We start from the raw sequence: 21,409 nt of genomic DNA, 5'->3' as shown, positions 1-21,409 counted from the left end.
TGACAAGGATTACCACAGTAACGGAAGATACTGAATCCGTGTCGGATAGCAAGGTCGCACGAGGGGGCACCCTGGTCTCCTTCAAATCAGATGTTGGAGACGTCAAATCAAATGAACCAGACCCACCGCTTCAAGCTAATACGATATATCAAAGACTGCACATGTTCACATCCATTTTTGGTTTTCTTTTTGAACTGACTGTTATTTGGAAATGTTCTCCTCTCAGGTCATGCCCACCTGACAGATTTCAACATTGCCACGATAATCAAGAATGGCGAGAGAGCCACAGCCTTAGCTGGAACCAAGCCCTATATGGGTAAGATTAAATCTATCTCAAACATTGAAAAGCTTTCAGTGGTTTTAACTGTGGGTCATTGATTCATTCTTGTTTATTTATTATTTTCCTTAATTCTTTCCTTCTTTTTTAAATCTCTTCTCAGCCCCAGAGATTTTCCAGTCCTTTGTCAGTGGAGGCACAGGCTATGCCTTTGAGGTAGACTGGTGGTCACTAGGAGTTACGGTCTTCGAAGTGATGCGTGGATGGGTAAGGCATGCTGGGAGATGGAGTTGTTGTGTCTGCAGCTAAGCTGTTAGGGACCTTTTTCTCACCCGTGTCTGTTTCTCCTCTGTCTTTCTCTCAGAGACCCTACGACATCCATGCCAGTAACTCAGTGGAGTCTCTGATGCAGCTCTTCAGCACAGTCAGTGTGCAGTACAGCCCAGCCTGGCCCAAAGACCTGGTCTCTCTCATGAGGAAGGTGAGCTTGTGCAGAGAGGTGTAGGCAGGTGGAGAGGCAAGGAGGCTGAGGGAAGGGGCGGGGGTTGGGAGGTAAAAAGGTGTGTAATGGCTGGTCAGAAAGAATGAGAGAGAGAGACCTGCTGAACTGGGTGGGGTAGAGGGGGGGACAGAGTGAGCGGGAGAGAGAGAGGGATAAGGACCGGGGCAGAGGAGGATGGAGAAACAGATGGAGTCTGAGAGACTTCCCGGGGTGTGTGCGTGTTTGTGTCTGTGTGCGTGTGCCAGTTTGTATCTCTGTGTCCATGTGTGCGATTGTGTGTGACTTGTCAGAAGGTGCTCCAGAGTGATGGCATCGGTCCATTCCGCTCTGTTGCGAATCGATTAACTATGCCTGAACTCCACAGAGACAGACCAAACCAGGCCTCCGGGGAGACGAATGAGTCAGCTTCAGACATTTTTTTGGTGGTGGGGGGGGGGGGGGGAGAGATGGTTTCCATGACAACAGAACCACATCCCAGCACATCGCATAGTGTTAAGCTGTCCCAAGGTGAACAGCAAACAGCTGTTACTCTATTACTAAGCCATCATAATTGATGCCGCTCAAATAGATTGAGTTTCACCCTCTGACAAATGATCTTGGTCTTGATTTTATCCCTTCTAATCAGTGGAGGGTTTCGATTTTTGGATCCTATTTCTCCCTTGACTGACATAAGAGGGCCCCCTATTGGTGAACATGCCTAGACGATTTACTGTTGTGTTCTAAGTGCTCGAAATTGTTTGATATTTCTTTTTCACTTTTGTTCATTTAAATATGGGGGAGATCAAAAATATACTTTTAGGCGGAACACCGCATTTTTTTCTTCTGATGTCGCGCTTGTGTGGTTGTCACGAGTATGGTCTGGAAGGCGTAGGTAGGTGTAGGTGACATTCGTTCTGGAAAAGTGACACTGGCTGTTTTTGTAATGTGTGCGTGTGTGTCTTAGTTGCTGACGGTGAACCCCGAGCACCGTCTCTCCAGCCTGTCCCACATGCAGACAGCTCCCTACCTCGCTGACATCAACTGGGATGCCGTGTACGAGAAGAAGATGGATGCTGGCTTTGTCCCCAACGTGAGTGGGAACCATCTAGAACACATTCACGCACGCGCACACATAAAGCCATATAACATAGTTTATGTGCACTGCCGACTCAATAGCACCCAGTTATGCTAAGCAGAACCCAGCAGAGCGGGTGTGGGCAGCGGGAAGGGGATACAGGAGAGACAGGGAATGGGAGCGTAAGCTACAGAAAACACATCAGGATTGGAGCCACACTGAGTGGTAGAAGGTGACATACTATAGACAAGTTTGCATTACAACAGACGACATGTCTAGCAGTAAGCCAAAATACTTTTATCACCTTCCTTGGTGTGTGTGTGTGTGTGTTTGTGTTTGTGTGTGTGTGTGTGTGGACAGTTCTGATGCGATTATCAGGGCAGTGGTGTCTAGTGCAGGATAGTGATCCAATTAATAAGGCTGAATGAGAGAGAGAGAGAAAGAGGGAGAGAGGGTTACTATTGGTCACATCAGACATACATGACCAAACACAGACAAACATCCTATGGACTGACTATGCCAATTAACTTAATCAAAAGCTGAAATCTGTGGGTTACTTAAGGTACAGTATAATAGATATAATGTTACGTTTGCTCATATGTGCAGGTAAGTGTGTTGTATGTCGAGGAAGGGAAAAGTACCACGTAATGCATGTAGATTAACGAAAAGAAAAATGTCGATTTGGGGTGTGTGTGTGCCTGGATGCGTGCATGCACATGTGTGTGTGTGTGTGCCTAATTCGGCATGCCTGCCCCTCAAACGTCACCGTGTGTGCCTCTGGCTCCTGCAGAAGGGTCGTCTTCACTGCGACCCCACCTTCGAGCTGGAGGAGATGATCCTGGAGTCTCGGCCGCTCCACAAGAAGAAGAAGAGACTGGCCAAGAACAGGTCCAGAGACAACAGCAAGGATTCCCAGTCTGTGAGTGTCCCAGCACCTCTAGGGGTCCCTGTCAGTCAGCCACCCTTATTGGTCAAGCACCGTTACCAATGAGCATTTACGGGGCGTTTATGACAACTTGACAGGCTCTGGTCTTTTCTGACTATTTGAGATTTGTGTGTGTGTGTTTACTGTTCAACACAGAGCACATGCTGCACCCAGTACATCACACTCTGTTCCTCAGCTGAGATTCCCATCCCTCCTAGCACCATTCCCTGCACTTAGCACACATCCACTTTGCTACTGAGATTCATTGTCAAAACCCATCTTATTATCCCTGATTGCAACTTTATTTACCATGGGTTTCAGACAACCCATCAATATTTATGAGATCTGACAAGTTTTCAGCAGCTCAAGCCAATCATTATCATCTCCTGGTTATTAAAGTCGACCTTCCCTGTGTTATCGAGATCGGATCTCTCTGTGATATGAGAGGGTAAGGCTTGTATCTCTAACAATAGCTGGTGCACTTCTCCAGGCTTGAAATGTGTGTGAGTGTGTGAGTGAGTGTGTGTGTGTGTATGTTTGGAGTGGGGAGACTGGGTTATTACCTAGATGATTAAATTATGAAGCCTTCAGTAGTGTTGTCATGCCCCCAAGTGCTTTTGGAAATATGAGGTTCTATTTTCGTCCTGCGCCAAACATCCAATTTGAAGGAAAAGCACACAAACAAATCAGAGACGTGATTTCAAAGGGGGTAACACAGGGCCATTTGTCACGCGTCAGGTCATGTTGTTGAGTGACTGAGGTGATGATTGATCTGTGGTGAGTGTCGGCGTAATGATGACTCTCCCCCACCTCCTCTCCACAGGAGAACGAGTATCTACAGGAGTGCCTTGAAGTGGTGCAGCAAGAGTTCATGATCTTCAACCGTGAGAAGTAAGAGCCCCCCATCAGCCGTGACAAAACCGAGAGGAACAAGGAACAAAAACATCTTATGTCGTTCTACATTTCTATAACCCATAACCTCAGAAACCGAATGCTTCATTAGATCTAATGAGATTGTTTGCGACGGTGGCCCGAGTCTTATTGTTGCCTGATGTCATTTGAAGGGAGTTCTAGTAGTAAAATACTAAATGTCTGAAGCCAATGACCATCTAATAGCTGGTATCTGTCTACATCCTCAATTGACAGCGACCTCCCACTCCCAAACAATTGAGATATGTAAATTGTAGATAAATTGACTTATATTGCAGGACTTATCTATTGTGTATGCCAGTATGAAGAGCACTCATCATAGGGTTTGAGTGCGGAAGCTCATAAGACTTGGAATATGGGTCTGCTCTTCTATCCAGAGGGAGAGAGTATTGGTTCAGCGCTGCTCTAAATTATTACCTCATTTATTATTTACCAGTGTCTGCCATTGCTGCGTGCTTTGGAAGCCCTCCTGCATGGCAAATTGAGTTTCCTTATTGCTGTAATTAATGGATTTCCAGATTTCTATTTATACGACTGGGTTCAGCCATAATTTGTGGACCTTATTGTATAGCAGACTCGGACTCCCATTGTGAATCACCCTCACATTTTCTCTCCGTCTCTGTTTGTCTGATTCTGTCTGTCTCTCTCTTTCTTTCTCGGTTTTTGTGTGTGTGTGTGTGTGTGTGTGCGTGCGTGTGTGTCCACCTGCGTCTCAGGTTGAAAAGGGGCCCGGAGGAAGGCCAGTCCGAGGGTGCGGAGTGCGAGGGTGTTGCCGAAGCAGGGGGAGACGATGCCAGTGGCGATGGGGAGGCCGAGGGGGGAACAGAGGACGACGAACCCGAGCCAGACCCCGAACCCGAGCCTGAGTCCTCCTCCAAACTGAGCATGTGCGGCTCTGTCTGCTCATCACCCGGCAGCTGCTAGCACCACAGTGCCCCCCTGTGGTGTCTCAGGCTACTACGCGTGTGTGTGTTTGTGCACCCGTGAGTGTATGTGTGTGTGCAACATGCCTATAGATACTCAAACCTTTCCTACTTATCCATGACTGCAAGAACGCACAGCAGGAGCCCAAATGGCTCCCCTATATTCCCCTCAGTAGCATCGACCAGTGAAAAAGCACGTGTGGCACTACAGCCCCCAGCAGGCTCCAGACAGGCACCGCCCACCATGCCCCCTCAGTTCTATGCAACCTACAGTATAGCATGATCGGTAATGAGTAGTCTCATTGTCCAGAGGCCATGATCACAAGCCACTGTTCCAGGAGCATGACGACACAGAGAGCAATAGGAGCCCTATTGTGGGAGCGGTGTTGATTTTAGCAGAGGAGAAGAAGGCTCAGCCTGGTGTTGATGTATCTCCCAGGGCAAACTCAGACAGTGATGTTGAATTATTCAGTAGAGTCAGGCACTTTTCTCTTTCTTTGCCTGCATAGCTCTCTCTCTATATGCCCCTCTTTCTCGTCACTTTTTTTCTTCCAACAACAGTATGACAGTTGTTAAGATATCTCAGAATGCCTTTCATATTAACAACCAGTATATCCTTTTTAAGTATTCACTATTTTGCCAGTATGCCGATACAGTGTAATGCATTGGATATTTTAATTGAGCATTTCCAAGGAGGACATATGTAGTTTCAGTTGAAGTGAGTGAACCTTTATTGAATAAACGCTTACATTATGGTCCCTCTAGGTTAGGGAGGCTTTGTGGGAGAAATTAATCACTTAGACGCATCCAATACTTAACAAACCCACTGGAAGTGGTGTTGATTGTTAATCAATAGTTATTAATCTCCTGGCAATTACGGCTACATGTACAGTATGCATTTGCATGCTAGTATGTTCTTTTTTCTCCGTAGTGAGTAGTGTGCCAAGTCATTTTTCCAAACCGTATATGATTCGCAGAGATGCTGTTACTTGAAAAGGGGGATGAAAAGAAAACGATTTCTATCTGGTTGGTCTCAGTGCCTCAGTGTTGTTCCTCTGACCATGCTTACATGCCTCGAAAACTGTCGCACACAACGTTGTCCCACGAAGGAACCACACAGGACCCACCTCGATCTGTCCGCTTCAAGGACCTCTAAGCAGTGTTACAGTTTTTTGGAGTGGATCGTGTGGAGGATCACTGAAGTCTATTGTTAAATCCTAAACCACTCTCTTATGGAAACAGTTGCGGGGCTATGTTGAGTTTGTGTAGCTGTGTAGATACTTTGAGTTCTTTAGTTGATTAGTGATAGTGGTACTTTTAAGGTGGTGCCATTAAATCTCAGCCTGGATATCTGGGAACATGTAGCATAGTCCACCTTAAAAACCCTAAGGCCTGATAACATAGAATTGTGTAAATAGCCTAATCTTACTCTCCACAGTTTTATGTGGGACTGCTTACTAAACTACATGTAACTAAACTAACAGATGTATGAAGCCAAATCTTCATACAGTGTTGTTCTGATCTTATTTCCAAGTGTGCAGGCACAACTTGTAGGCAAATATGCCAAAGCTTTTTTACCATTTGCATAGCCATTTCTAAGGAACTTGAGTGTGTGAATGTATGTTTCTTCTCTGTAGAGTATAGATTCAGTGTTCCTTCTGCGAGTGAAAATCATTTGTATACAATCATTTATTGTTAGTATAAATATACAAAATTCTTTCGGGAATAGTAAAATACCATTAGATTCTATATTTGAACGAAGATGCCTCTGAAAGGAAACGTTGTGAGGCAGTTGAGAAACATCTTTAAAACATGATGGGGATATACTTGATTAGTCTCTAACCCTACTCAAACCTTTCTATTTTGCATGCGCTGACCGTATTAACAGCAGGAGTGTGCAAGAGCGTGATGCTAGGGTCACAAAGACTGATGTGTGCATGCGCAAGCCACTGGCACTAGCATACCCCAACTTGTATATGGCTTCAGTGATTGACATCCAATCACCTTAGCCCCGTCCTGCTTGACTGTCTGTTTGATTTACAAGTTTGCTGAGCAAGATTAGCTCATATATGACTGTATAAATTATTTATTCCCAACGTTTCATAGACAGCATGATATTTCGAGATGATATGCAGTAATTCTGGTATCCAATAGATCTTAATGGTATGTTCCAAGCTGCTTCCTGGCTGAGTGGATGGTAAATTGTCAAGCTGTTGCGCTCAGTGTTCCTGTGGGTAAGTCTAGGTTTATGTGCTTTGGTAGTGTTCGTGTGGCAAAGATTCCATAGGATTTGAGGAATGTTTGTCCTCAGACTACAGACATTGTGAGTAAAAACTCAACCAATACTCAGATCAGATGTCTTAAAACTGTCTACGCAATCAGAATAAACTGTTCTAATGATCAAATGTGGGTATGTTATTATGTGTCAATAATTTATCAATTGATTATTATTGACAGGATAGTTTTAAATGTTGATGATATCAAAGTTACAATACGAAACCATGGTACTGTCCTTTATGTTAGTGATATCAATGCAGATTCACCATTTCTGATTGGATAATGTTTGCATAAACACCCAAAAATGAAATAAGTTGTAAGTACCCATCATCTTAACATGAATAACATTTCAAAAAGCATTGAGAATAAGCAACAGCACTTTCCCCATCAATTGGTTCACAGTCATTATCCTCACAGCTATAATGTCCAACCCTTGTAGAACCATTATGAGTATAATGTATAATGTAACAGTAGTGTTCTGTCGAGAAAACACTTTCAATAAGAGTCGCCCTTCTATAAAGTGGTTATGTTTTGCCTTATGTTCTGTATTGTAGAATTATTCGGGGGAAGACACTTGCGAGCTGGGGTCCCAGTGAAAGCCTTGTACTGTACCTATTCAAACTGCTCTGTGTATTGAAACATGCTGCTTTAACTGCTTTGATAAATAAAATGAACTCCTCCCAGTAGAATAGACTGACTTTTTTATTATGATGTTCTGTTTTGTGTAGCAGACTGCCACAGGAGGGCCACAGTGAGACACCAGCAGATATAGGTTAATTTGAAACTTGATAACAACACACTGTTTTGAAGATGGTACAGTAAACTTGACCTTAAGATGTGTGTCACCCCTGGTGAGAAAATGGTTTAGAGGCTAAGACAGGCAAAAGGAGAAGAGTGTTGGAGGATTAGACGAGTGTATTTAAGAATTAGTGTCGAGATCTATCAACTGTACCACCTTGTACATAAGCCTGTGTGCTCTCTAGCAAGGGGCTTTCTTTTGTAGTACAGGATGTATACAGGACATGCTAGGTCCAATGTAGCGTACAATACAACACTACAGGTTTGGAACTAAAGTAAAGTATTTAAGAGTCTGTCCATGTCAGTTACGTAAATCCTCACTCCTACTTTCTATAAGTTACTGACTTACACAGTCAGTAACTTTATACACAAACACCAACAGAATTTCTTATTCTTTTTCCTGTTTATGGTTGGCTCAGGAGCCACCTTTCTCTCCCTGACCATCCAGGATGTCCACCTCAGGTTTGCCTCTGGTGTCCAGCAGGGGGCTCCACTCAGGGGATTCAATGGCATCCAGCAGAAGAGCCAGCTCTGTCTCCAATTTGTTGACGGTTTCTTCCACATGCTGCAAGAGCACAGAGACGGGACACTGGGTCAACAGTGTGCCACGGGAGTTTATGTTCAGGGATAAACACTGATGGGTCTAAATGGGATCTAAAATCTTTGTAAACGACTCGCATTTCTATAAAAGGCTCATTCAAATTTGAATTCACCTTCTCGACTACATCCAGTCTGTTATGGAGAGATCCATGTTCTTGACAGGCACTTGCCCGGACAGTCCTAGGCAGGGGGTTAGACTCAGCAGGTCCTAAAACAGAAGAATACAGTTCCAGGGTCATCACATACATTATTCCATGGCACATTACAAAGTGTACCATTAGAGTGCAGTACCATTAAGTCAAACTTTCAGACTCATTTTGAATGTCTTTCTCATACACAAATGTTATCTCTCTTCCATCTCCCTCCCATCTCCCTCCCTCCCTTTATCCCTCTCTGCCTCCCTCCCTTTAATCTTCACTGCTCACTCCATGTGTTTCCTATTAGCTACCCTCTGCATCTCTGCAGTCAGGCAGTCTGCAAGCCAGCCACTCAATACACCACATCCCTGGACCAGGCCTTTGTTTTCTGCTGACACAGCGATCCTGCAAACTGAACTGGGATCAGATAAGGCCAGGCCTTCAGTGACCTGAGAATAAATGAAGAGAAGATGCAGCTGTTCCAGAGACTGAAGTCTAGAGCAATGTCCGCACATCCTGATTCACTGACATCCTTTCAGATGTCTGATGTAGTCAGTGCACACACTGTGCGGAGGACGCCAGCTCTCACGAACCATGAGGTGGTCAGCTGTAACCAAAGTGCTTTTTAATTGCTGTTGGTTGCTGGGTGGAGACTGACTCCATACATTGTTCCACCTATTTCTTTTGACTGTAAAGTTTTTATGTGACCAATTATCCTTCCCCTTTGAGGCTCACAGTTTGTTCTCTCTCTCCAGGCTGAAGTTTGTTTTCAAAAGTTTTGCATGCAATCGTGTCTGGCGTGGAGGACAGTCATTCCAGAGAGAGGCCAGAATATGCTACATTTATTCCTTCAACTGACTGTGTTGATTATTTTGTTAACTTGTCAAGGACCCTTTCCTGGTTAAATAAAGGTTAAATAAAATTAAATGCTACATCATGTATCTAGTCCTGTGTTTTCTCCACTGCATACTTCCACTTCCTGTTTTTACATCATCACAGGACTGGTACACACTTCTCCTCTACCCTCTACATGCCAACAGCCTCCATTTCACCTTTTTACATCTCTCCTAAACTCATACTAACAACAACAGTATTCAGAATACAACACACTGTTCATGTAACGGTCCACAGTATCAAGATGAATCTCTCGCCTGCCTGTCTGGAAGTACAGTATAAACAGCAGATAAGGAACTTGAGTTTTTCTGAAGGCCTCCGACGGCCCTCCAGTGCCCTGCCAAGAGCAGTGGTGAGTTAGCACCGACTCTGTTGTTTTTATAGAGCTATCCCACAGAACCGTTTAATAAGCTCCATTACACACAGGCCCGTGACATGCCAAATATGTCCAGGAGAGGAGCCAAGCAGATCTGCAAATGGTCATGAGATAGGAGCTTTGCTTTAGATTTCTCTCAATGAACGTATCAAACACACCAGATGTCGGATTCAGCTTTTCAGCATATTTCCAGACAGAGGACTGTCTGTGTGTCCTTTCAGTTCGGGGGTTAGCCTATGAGCTATTTGGCAAAGCTCGATTGCAAGGGAAGCTATTCTTGGAAACTAGGTTTCTCATAACTGTAAAAAATATCAATTTGTCGCGAGCAGATCAAGTAAAGTGTAAGAAAATCAATCAGATGATCGATGATCATCCACGTCAACACAGGAAGACTCTTTCTTAAAATGGGAAATGCTTGAATTTTCTGATTCCACTACAGTCTAGCATCTGTAATTGGAGTGAGGTGGTTTGTTGTTGCATGCCAGTATTCCCTATTGTTCTGACTTCTGGTTTGGCCATCACTGTAGAGGGGCACCAAAAGACCACAGACAGTAAACCCTGTCAAGGGAGAGTGTGTGGTGTGTATGGGGAAGGGGGTTCATGGGAATGTGTGTGTGTGTGTGTGTCAAGGGAGTGTGTGTGCATGTGTGTACAGTGCTTGAAAGTGGGGGCAAGAGAGCAGGTTAGAAATTGATGATGATGTGTGTGATGAATGAACAGTCCTGTGTGTATTATGTCCCAGTTGCAGCAGGGGGTTAAGACAAATTGACCAGCACACTCAGAGGAAACAGACCATAGGAAAAAAAACACACAGCATCGCAGATAGGAACACACACAATCCTCCCTGTGAACTGGCCCTTACCGGTAATGCGTAGTTTGTGTGCGTGTGATTGTTTCTGCGTGTGTTTGTGTGGTTTTTATGCTGTTACCTGTGTCTTTTGTTGGCCCTGTAAGTGTATGTCCTAATGTTCCACTCTGCAGGAGGGCAGACAGGGAACTCAGTGGGATATGTAATTGAAAAGCTAGCTTGGGCCAAAACATGAGGTCAGGACAGCAGTGATCCTCCCCACAGGCTGTCTTCATGCTCTGGCGATGGGAAAGACAACACTTCCCTTGTTTTCCCAAATGATCCTGGATCAATACGGTGTTGGGAAACCAGTGTGTGTGTGTGTGTGTGTGTGTGTGTGTGTGTGTGTGTGTGTGTGTGTGTGCGTGTGCGTGTGTGTGTGTGTGTTCTGCAGTTGGTCATTCCTGCAGTGTGAAGTCATTCACATTTACAAACGGGCCTAATCACAAGTGGTTTCTCAACCCTCAGTGATGTTACACAGAGCTGCTTATGTATGGACAGCCAACATTTTTATGAGTTTTTATGAAAGCCTGTTAATAAGATGGAAATGGCCGATGGCATGCTTGAGGAAGATTTTTTGTCAAGAAATATTAGATTGTTCTGACAGAGTTACTTGAAGCAATGCAAGAGCTTCAGTACAATAAGAAACAGATGTGCTTAGTAGATATGCACATGCACACACACACACATTTAGCACACATTTTCATCCAACCATCACCCCCGTAAGGTACTCCATTCTTTCAGACACATGTGTAACACATACACAACATTGGGAAGACACTCTTACAGTACATGAAGATTGAAAGCTGCATGCAACTCAGAAAAACAGATTTAGACTGAAAACAAAAGATATGAGCATTTACAGAGAAATTGTGACATGGTCACGTACAAGGACACAATTAAATGTCGACTTGTTTTCGGTCCAACAAAGCTGCTCCCAAAACAATCCCCCAATGATGATAAAGCACACATCTCCATCGCAGCCTGTCATCTACTCATGGCTTGTTGACACAAGCCTCCGTGTCCACTGAACTCTCCACCCTGACCTCTGCGCCCTGCCACACCCAAACGTGTCACTTACCTGCCACTGCAAAGCCAATGAGGAGCATAAGGAGCCCGAGGGTGGAGGTGAAGGGGCGGGTCATGGTGGACAGGAAGCCTGGAGTCCAGCTGGAGAGAGAGAGAGCAGAACCTGTAACCTTCGCTCGCACGGATAGAAATAGGTAGAAGTGGGTACGGCAGAGAGAGGGACACGGAAGCAGAACTACTTACAATGTTTTCAGGGCTCACAGAATTCCTGATTTATAACTAGTCTGAAACAAGCTCTTTTCCCCCCTCGCTCTCGCTCACTCTCCTCTGTCAGTCTGTGCCCCACATTCACCCTTTCCCTCTCCCCTTCTCACTGGGTTGCGCCCAGTTTCCTAATGAAAACATTAAATGCAGAACAAAAGCTCTCTATCTGGGAGGGGGCTAGAGGTGGAAGGAGGGAACGAGAGAAGGAGCGAGGGAGGTAGCAAGGGAGGGAGCGAGGGAGGGAGGGACATTCTGGGGTAGGAGCAGGACTCTACAGATTCTAGACTGCCTGTTTACAGTGAACACTGTGAGCCAATAGTAAACCACTGATAAAGAGCAGAAGAATGTCTGTTTGTGAACTGTTTGTAAATTGTTATTGGGATGTGCTGACATAATGCACACACACACACACACCATTCACATAAATACTCAAGTGTCCAGTCCACACACAAACACCACAGAGACACACACACCCCAGAGAGTCTTATGTACTACACATGGTTATCTTCAGTAAGCTAGACTAGCCTTTGGCTTGGTCAGGTGGTCACTGTCTGGCCACTTAAGAAGATCTATGGAGGGTTAAGCACGATGAGAAAGTGGGGGAAAAGCAAGTGAGGGGATCAAACAAGGGGGAAGGAGAAGAGAGAAGGACAGGATGAGACCTTTGCTCTCCTTGTCCTTGGATCCATGTTACAGTAAATACACAGATAAAGGACACGAGGAGAGGGATAACAGTTATCTAAGTGGATGATAAAAAAAGAACACACAGAACAGGAGCTTTCTAAAATGTATCCTTCCAATAACCTTAAAAATATAAGGTGTGCATGTATCTAGAAACATACACTGACAGTCCTGCTCCATCTTAAGAAAAATGGATGGAGGTGGATTCTATACATTAAGTGAAATTTGTATTCCACTTCATACATTCTGTAGGTAATATGATAACAATTTTGGGAATAAATGCAGAAATACACACAAACACATACCCACGCCTGCACGAACACAAACCTTTCAGACACTGGCCCCCAGCCAGTGTCCATCCTCTGTCACGCTGACCTGCAGTGTCACAGATTGCTTGGCCCTCCATTGGAGAGACAGAGGTGAAGGGATCATCCTGTCACTCTTTCAAACAACCACACACAAATACACACACAGGACAGCATTTTCCCATGGTCATTCCTGCAACAACATTGGAACATTGGAACGATTGGGAGAAAGAGAGCCAAGCACAGATACAGAGAGAGAGAGAGAGAGAGAGAGAGAGAGAGAGAGAGAGAGAGAGAGAGAGAGAGAGAGAGAGAGAGAGAGAGAGAGAGAGAGAGAGAGAGAGAGAGAGAGAGAGTGAGAGACCCTAACCCAAACAATAAACAGAGAAGGGGGAGAGACAGAAAGAGGATTAGCCTCCCTGTTATCCTCATCTTCTAACGTCTTCTTAATAACCTTCTAGTTGAAAGCATTTAGAATGTCTTCATGACCTTCAGCAGTGAGTGACTTTTCTCTTTGTTTTCTCTCCTGGCTCCCTACCTTGGCTATTCTGCCAAAGCCAATCCCAAGCAGAAGCTACGTAAGAGCCTCATGCCACTAATGTTGTTTAATTGTTCTTAGTATACTTTATAAAGGAGGTGTGCCTACCAGCCAAGATTTAAGTCAAAGGTCACCGTCTAAAAGAGAGCGCACACTGACCTGGTCTTGGATCTGGACATTGAAAAAGTACACACACATATAAGCACACACACACCTGACAGAATGAAAGGGTCTGTGGTCAGTCAATTGATGGCCAATCAACAGTTTTAGGAAACGTTCTTCTTTCAGTAGTCTCCAACATTACTGACACATCCTGAAGGACTTTGTTCTCTTAAGTGGGTTAAGTCAAAGACTAAAGTCTAAGGAATAGAGGGGATCACTGTCTCGTGTCCATTGGTCTTGTGACTTTGTGGAAGCGCTTAGCGTCCTTGTTAGCTAGGTCAAAGTTCAGAGTTGGGGGAGACTTCTGTCCTCTGATCTGCCTCAGGATGTGAGTACTATCTGCATGCTGGGTCATTACCCAACACCTCACCCCCTTGCTTCTGTCTCTTTCTCTCTCTTCCTGTCTGTCTATCGTTTTCTCTCTGGCTCTTGACCCACCCCACAATGTCTCAGGCCTACTCTCTTTTTCTCTCAACTCCCCTCTCTCCCTTTCACCTACTTATCACCCCATATGCTCCTCCATCCGGTGCAGACCACAGTCTCATCTCCCACCCAGCCTCCCTGTCCGCCGGCTCCTACCTCCACCCTTCAGATCATTGCTCCTTAGATAAACCTTAAGTCTGTAGCTATCCTTTTAGAGCTTCTGATTAGAACACGTCACAGGGAGGGGGGGGGGTTTAATCCAGGTCTGCGACCGGAATAGAGCATCTGGGCGGGGCCCCAGGGGCGGGTAGCAGGCTGCTGGTCTGGAGATCATGTGGCCCGAGTAATCCCTCCTTAAATAGCCCCGACGAGAGAGAGAGCGGTCAGCGCATTGTGACCGTGGGAGCGCTCTGAGTCTGTATCCCTGTATTCCTGTATTCCACCTTGAGAGGGCTCGTTCGTCACAGACCCGGGGAGGAACAGGGGCGAGCGGCAGAGGGACGGTGAGCAGTCTGGGACTAAAGCGCTGCAGTGGAGGTCTGCCAACGACGATGAACTTTGCGGCCCAGTTTTTCTACGCCAACTACTTGAGCGATGGCTTCTCACCAAAGGAACTGGGGTCCCGCGACGGAGAGGAGTCTGACCCCTTCTGGCAGAGGTGGGATACCAGGGACCCTGAGACCCCCACCCCTTCCCAAAGCCCTCCTGTAGAGGAGGAGGGACCCCCCACCCCAGCAGGAGAGAACCCCCATCCTGAGGAGGCTAGGACTCAGGCTGTACCTCCTAAAGCTGAACTGCCACCAGTTTGGCCTCCTCTCGCTGATCCTCCTCTTGTCCTTCCCCCTCCTTCTCCTGCACCCCCTCCATCTCCCCACAGTCGTCCCTCTCTGAAGGCTCCAGTGTCCTCCATTCTCCCAACTCCCTCTCCTCCTCTCTCACCTCAAGCAAAAACTTCCACCACGTCTTTCGCAGCCCACTCGACAACGACTGTCCCCACATCCAAAGCTTTATCTACATCTCCTCTCGATCTTCCAGACTCCCCAGCCCAATCCGAAATGGTAGAAGTAGTGTGGAACCCCCCTGCCTCTGCTCATGACCCCCTGAAACCCTTTTCAGACCCTGGGAGAAATAAAGCTCTCCTGCCTGCCTTCTTCGCTCTGGCATACTACTTTCTCCGCCTCCTTGTCTCCTTCATCCTCTTCATGCTCCCTAGAGCCAGGTAATCAAAATGGACAGATCGAATCCCCATGGGAAAAATGGGATGAGGGATGAAGAAAGGAGGAGTGAGAGAAAGAGAGAGAAAGACAAACAGAGACTGACGCAGACATAGAGAAAGATAATTGGCTATTTCAAAACTCGGCTACATGGTTAGAGAAAACAAAAGGTGAGGTATTACCAGGGGAGGTAGAGAGGGCATGGTGTGAAGCAGCACATGCGTCACAAGGTCAGACCAGGGAATAAGGTCAGAGGTTAGAGAAGTGTTTGTGGCTTAGCTGATGATATTATTAGCATCGGTCGGGATCTCCAGTCAGGGGACGTTGGCTGGCAAAGTGACTGAAAAATCCTAGTTTGGGCTGATATCTCCATCTACTGGTCTCCTGTTCCTTTGTGTGTGACATGAACGTGATGGTAACATGAGAACGTGTCTTCACTGGAGAAATGCCTCAGGGCTCAGTACTCATCTGGTATTCATCAAATTCAACCGTTAATGGGAAATTGTGGAAAGTTTAATTCGTCAAAGCAGACAGTTTGAAATGCTATTAATTACATTTGATTTGACAGTAGAGATATTAGAATTGTGAGAGACTATTGTGACCTTTTACATTCATGACAAGACAAAGTTACTTAGTAGGTGTGTAGTTGTGGAGATCTATTCATGAGTTTGCGTGATGACGAAGCGTATGTGGCTGCATTAGTATCTGAATGGTTTGTATATTCATCGTCTCAGTTTAATATACTTTACTTTATTAATAAATGAAAAAAATATATATATATACAGTACCAGTCAAAAGTTTGGACACATTTTTCCAAATCCAAAACACAGTTTGTATTCCATCGTCTGTCAGATTGTTATAGATAATCCGATTCTCTCAGATGACTATGTTTAAATGCTGCGTGCCAGTAGCAGAGCTGAAATACCTCAGTAAATCATTAAAAACATACATCTGTCACCAATTCAACTAAAGAAAGACAACATGTAGTCTAATCAAATTAATCCGTCTATCATTCAATCCGGATGGGCCGTGTGTGGGTGCATGTGTTTAGGGACGACAGTCAATTAACAGGTGATGAACTGGTCCTATTTTTGTTGTCATGAGGCAGTTGTACCTACCCTGAGAACGATCTGTGTGGATTATCCTCCATTGTCCACAGACCAAGGTCGACTCTGTTCATGTCCACACAATAGACAAGGCTTACCTGTCAACAGGATCACAGGCGCACACGTACACATATACTGTACACATCCACATGCACAAACACACATAGACATGTGCTCACACGCACACAAACAAAATATATTTCTCTTCTCATCTAACTTGGGTGCCTCTCCTCATTTCACTTCCACAAAGCTCCTTCATATTCGCTGCTTTGTGTACCGAAAAGCCACAGAGAAAAGATATGGCTGCACGTCTAGAGGGCTCATCATCTCTTCTCTTCTCTCGCTCTCCTTTTCTCCTTCTCTCCCCCCCCCCCCCCCCCAGTGAGGAGGAGCGCCGGGGCGCCAGGAGGTCCAGCACAAAGGGCCCCACCTCAAGCAAGACCAGCCACGTCTGCAACGGCGCCCTGAGCCGCCGCACCACGCTCATCGAGCCAGAGCGCCTCAAGGACTTTGGGGAAGAGGATCTCCTGAACGGCGACGTGAAGACCTGGGAGACCAAGGTTGAAGGCACCCCGGAGATTCAACTGAAGGACCCCCCCAAAACCAGCAAGAAGAGAGACAGCGGAAGCACAGCTGTCCCCAAGCCTACATCCGAGTACCTCCGCTTTGAGGACATTAGTGCTGCTGCCTTCAAAATACAGTCGGGGATACAGAAGACCCCCTGCACGGTATGCCAGCCCCTCACAGAGCAAAGAACACCTGATGTACTGTGTCTCCGAAGCATGAAAGCTCCCATAGATCAGATATCTCCATGTATTGAAAGCTAACATCCTGTGTCACTGAAAAAAACTGTCGTAGAATTTTGCCGACTTTGGGCACCACAGCATAGAGATGGCCAGGATGAGAAAGTGTTGTTGTTTGTGCTCCTAGTACTCCAGACTATCCAAACAGTATGGGATGGAGATCTACCTGAAGAAGGAACACCTCCACTACACGGGCTCAGCCAAGGAGAGAGGAGTGCTCTACCTTCTCTCCTCCCTCACACTGGTAACTGACCCCTCCCAAACGACTTAATGCGTGCGTGTGTATGTCTGCGGGTGCGTCCATTAATCATTGCATCCATGCGTGTGTGTCTGTGTGTCTGTGTGTGTGTGTGTGTGTGTGACACATACCTACCCCTGCCACCCTCCCCCCCACCCCCACCCCCCCAGGAGAAACAGAAGAAGGGTGTGATCGTGGCCACAGACTGTAACTTCTCCATGGCCGTGGCCCACCACGCCGTGGAGCTGAAGATCCCCGTGTTCGTCATCATGCCGGCCAGCTGTTCCCCACCGCGCCTCAGGACCTACAGAGACTACGGTGCCATGGTCATCTCGTACGGCAGCACGGCCAGGGATTCCTTCAACCATGCTCGCCACCTGGCCAAGGAGAACGGATACCTCTGTCTGGAAGAGTGAGTCACACTGGGCCTGACCTGACCTTTCTGATTCTACTGAATCTTCCAGCTTTCCTTGCATGATACATCCTGCAGTTTGATGGACATGAGACACTGGTGGTACAGCCTGCACTACACAAACCCTAATGTATTCAATGGAATGTTGTTTTTTTTCTCTCTGTGGTGTGCAGGGATGACAGTGCTGTGTACCTGGCAGGTCTGGGAACAATGGGCATGGAGATCCATGAGCAGGTGCCCAAACTAGATGCTGTCATTGTGCCTGCTGGTGGGCAGTGTGGCTTACTGGCTGGCACAGCGGTCGCCATCAAACACCTCAACTCACGCATCATGGTCATTGTAAGTGACCTCTAACTGATCCCTAACTCTAATATTTCCAAACTACTACCATTTAATACGACTAAATACTTCCAAAATATATTACTGAATGATGCAGGTCTGAATGAGTAGCTGAAGCATATTGTCCCAAATGTCACTTTGACAGGGAGTGGAACCAGAAGGATATCCTCTTCTACTACAATCCCTTAAAATAGACGGTCCAGTCAAAGACATGCACATCACTCCCAACAATAAACTCTATGGAGGTAAACTATGTCTCTAGTCTTTTCCCTTTGTTCATTCATTGTCCCTCGGCCAGACTGTGATATCAACCTTCTCTCTCACTGCAGACCTGGTTGAACACTCACTGGGTACCCACAACTTCCAGCTGGCTAAGAAACTAGTGGATAAAGTCATCTCAGTCAGGTATGGTTGAACAGTTGCACTTGGTTACAATACAGATCTTTCCTTGGCCCCAACTGCTGAAATACAGTTTGATGTTGTTTTAGATAAAAGAGTCTATTAAATCAATCCATCCAAGTAAATGTACAATGGGCAGCATGTGTACGGGACTATATCCACACAAGGGATTTACACATTCCCTGGAGCAAGGAATAGCACCTGTTATTGTCCTGTGGTCAGTGATTCCTGCCTCTGTCGCCTCATAGCGAGGAGGACTCCCTGGTAGCCATGCTGAGGTTCCAGGAGTTTGAGCGTGCCACTGTGGACACAGAGGGAGCCATGGGACTGGCGGCCATTTTGGCCGGCCAACTACCTGAGCTGAAGGGCAAAAAGTGAGATCAACACAGCCAGGCACAAACTTAAACATACACATATTCTGTTTGTTTAGACCCAAAACATTTATCGCATAGTTTTACTATACTATGCTTTTTGGTATCGTTTTGATGTTAAGTACTAAATCATTTTAATCTACTTTTGAGCAAAAACACAGTTTATCCTTGCTATCAACGTGAGTACTAAATCCTTTTTGTCAATTTAGGGTTGCTGTGGTGGTGAGCAGCGCCAACATGGAGCTGGACCTGGTCCGGCAGTGTGTGGACCGGGCGCTGGTTCTGGATGACCGGGTCAGCAAGTTTACAGTGCAGTTGGGAGACTTCCCAGGAGACATGGCCAAGCTCCTGGACATGCTGGCCCGAGAGGATGTCAGGTGAGCTGGACACAATGGGAGCAGGGTGGGAGGGAGGTGGAAATGGACTGTGGCACATGCCAGGCCCGATGAGATTAAGAAGTGGGTTAATGGATTATAAATGAAAACATATCCACACACAAATGCACACATGGACCAGACAAACACTTAATCCAAAGTGAGTTTGCAAGTTGAGGTTGCCCCTAACCTTGTACTGCCACAGTGAATCATTGGCCTCTGTCTTAATGTGTGGTTGATGTGGCTGGAGAGATGAGTGTGTATAGTTAGGCTTCTCCCAGTAATGCTACTGACCCGGTTCTCCTCATATCCGATCTAGCAGAATAAGCCACAGGAGGCTTTAGCTGGCACGACAGCTCCTCTGACGGGATGGGGAGAAATGCTCAAATTAAGTTCCCTTTCTTCCCACTTATTTTCCCTATCCTTCCCCATGTGCAGTACAGTGTTCTTTGTGTGTGTCGTGTTGATGTGACTCTGTGCTTGTCTCTCTCACTCACTCTCTCTCTTCCTGTCTCAGGTTGTTGGATGTTTGCCACAGGAGCCACGGTGACAGAGCAGATCTCTTCAAGGTTCAGGTACGCATAACTTCCCCCCCCCCTCTTCCTCTTCCCCCCCTCCCTCCTCCATTCCATTAAACAGCTCCTCCTTGCACCAGCATCACCATGGTAACCTTGGCTCAGGCACCACTGGGGGTTTTGCAGGATAAGTGGTGCATTCTGGATCGAGTACAACAAACATACTTACATTACAGTGCAGTCTGTGATACTAAATGAACTGCATGGAGGTATTTGGGCACGTTTTTCTATTAGCAGCAGGTTCTCATCGGACACACATACATTTTTTAAAAGAGAGGGAAATCCTAAGAGGAACAATTTACCCCCATGGGATGCTATATATCCAGTAACTATCTAACCAGACAGACACTGAGGGTCAATCTTCATGTGTAATTAGCTTAGTTCAGCGCACGTGTGCGTGGTGATGTCATGGGTGGCAGGGGTTAACTGTGTGCATGTCCTGACAGGTGGAGTGTGTGGTGGAAACCAGGGATAAGAGCCAGGCCGGCCAGCTCCGCAGAACCCTGTCTGAGCGCTATCCAACACTACGCTGGCTGGACCGGTGAGCGGACGGATACACGCTGTCAGCTTCTCTCACCTTCAATGTGCACACGCACACACACAAGCATACATAAATAGACGCACACACACACACACACAGCAATGCATCACAAGACAATACTAAGCAGAAAGCACATACAGTACAGAGAAGATCGACACACTGGACTGCATCTACAGATCCTTAGTGAAACAGAACACACAAAACACACATTGTAGATGAACTCTGCTGCAACAATATTTGAAGGCATTTGCTGCAGCTGTTAAATAAAGATGATTACGAGTACAGAAAAGCCTTTTGAACATGTTCAGTTGAATAAAGAGGTTGAGGTCTTCAACCAACAGTTCTGCAGTTAAGAAGCTGAAGGATAATCTTATTGTGATATATTGATACTTAACAATGCTTGAGAACCGTCTTGTACATCTAATGTATGCATATGTATTAGTATGATTTAGCTATTTCACATGGTTAACCTATAGGTTACAGAACCCAGTATGTAGTGGTTCCTTTACAAATAGCCAGCTATTGTACTGTTGTATTGAGAGATATTAACTTATTTTCAAAGCAGATTGTTTTTGAACTGATGTATATATTTCTATACTTATAATGTACAATATATAATACATTATACAATGTATGTATAATGTAGATCTAAATTTGTAGATTGTATATAAAAAAACATCTCAGGAAATAAAACAAATGTATATTCTAAAGTTTGTTTGTTTATATTTAAAATGTTCAAACGTAAACTGAGTATAGAGTGAAGTCAAGAACAATTCAACACCTGCATTGAAAGTGTCTCTTGACAGCCAGTAACGGAAGTACGATTGGCCACATCTGTGCTGGTGCATCCATTCAATTGGCCAATCGGCCAAAAGTTCCGCTTGTTTACAGTTGTATAAATCTAACAAATGAGATTTCTGCATATGAAAGTTGTCCAGAAGATGTCATCCGCTTGATTAACGAATAGAGACAGCACCAGAGAGACAGACGATTAAGTGTGTCTAATTCTCTAAGTTCGTTAGCAGAGGACGATCTGACCCCAGTGTGCTTCTTTGGCTTTGACCATAGTAGTAGGCCGTCTACCATCCTGTGGGA

General features: G+C 45.7%; 3 protein-coding genes across 5 annotated transcripts in view; 2 read left to right on the top strand and 1 right to left on the bottom strand.

Annotated features, from left to right (window-relative positions):
* LOC134022387 (serine/threonine-protein kinase 32C-like) overlaps window positions 1-7,457 on the top strand; it is a 41,823-nt gene extending 34,366 nt beyond the window's left edge. Inside the window, exons 6-12 of the mRNA XM_062463867.1 lie at window positions 227-316; window positions 441-544; window positions 642-758; window positions 1,723-1,848; window positions 2,624-2,752; window positions 3,582-3,649; window positions 4,405-7,457. Coding sequence (XP_062319851.1) covers window positions 227-316; window positions 441-544; window positions 642-758; window positions 1,723-1,848; window positions 2,624-2,752; window positions 3,582-3,649; window positions 4,405-4,612 — 842 coding nt within the window. The 3' untranslated portion in view covers window positions 4,613-7,457. The remainder of the gene's footprint in view (window positions 1-226; window positions 317-440; window positions 545-641; window positions 759-1,722; window positions 1,849-2,623; window positions 2,753-3,581; window positions 3,650-4,404) is intronic.
* Window positions 7,458-7,572: 115 nt separating this feature from the next.
* Window positions 7,573-12,050, bottom strand: LOC134022392 (placenta-specific protein 9-like). Of its 2 annotated transcripts, XR_009930641.1 has the most exons (5): window positions 11,813-12,050; window positions 11,622-11,710; window positions 8,400-8,494; window positions 8,025-8,251; window positions 7,573-7,968 (listed from the first exon to the last, which is right to left on the bottom strand). XR_009930641.1 is itself a non-coding variant. In XM_062463873.1 (4 exons), the coding sequence occupies exons 2-4, from the start codon at window positions 11,683-11,685 to the stop codon at window positions 8,102-8,104; spliced, it is 309 nt and encodes a 102-aa protein (XP_062319857.1). In that variant the 5' UTR covers window positions 11,686-11,710; window positions 11,813-12,050; the 3' UTR covers window positions 7,975-8,101. The 2 variants fall into 2 exon arrangements, 1 of the variants encoding a protein (XP_062319857.1); XM_062463873.1 differs by lacking the exon at window positions 7,573-7,968 and having other exon boundaries at window positions 7,975-8,251.
* Window positions 12,051-14,308: 2,258 nt separating this feature from the next.
* Window positions 14,309-20,402, top strand: LOC134022385 (L-threonine ammonia-lyase). Of its 2 annotated transcripts, XM_062463864.1 has the most exons (12): window positions 14,309-14,600; window positions 15,059-15,161; window positions 16,645-16,990; window positions 17,193-17,309; window positions 17,474-17,715; window positions 17,889-18,054; window positions 18,200-18,299; window positions 18,384-18,459; window positions 18,702-18,827; window positions 19,034-19,201; window positions 19,716-19,773; window positions 20,220-20,402. In XM_062463864.1, exons 1-12 carry the CDS (start codon window positions 14,537-14,539, stop codon window positions 20,316-20,318), a joined length of 1,665 nt encoding a protein of 554 aa, XP_062319848.1. In that variant the 5' UTR covers window positions 14,309-14,536; the 3' UTR covers window positions 20,319-20,402. The 2 variants fall into 2 exon arrangements, with proteins under 2 accessions (XP_062319848.1, XP_062319849.1); XM_062463865.1 differs by lacking the exon at window positions 15,059-15,161 and having other exon boundaries at window positions 14,310-14,600.
* The last annotated feature ends 1,007 nt before the right edge of the window (window positions 20,403-21,409 follow it).

Source organism: Osmerus eperlanus, chromosome 6, assembly GCF_963692335.1.
Source record: "Osmerus eperlanus chromosome 6, fOsmEpe2.1, whole genome shotgun sequence".
Classification (NCBI taxonomy): Eukaryota; Metazoa; Chordata; class Actinopteri; order Osmeriformes; family Osmeridae; genus Osmerus; species Osmerus eperlanus.
The sequence above is the reverse complement of the archived record's forward strand: the minus strand, read 5'-3'. Positions and strand labels throughout refer to the sequence as shown.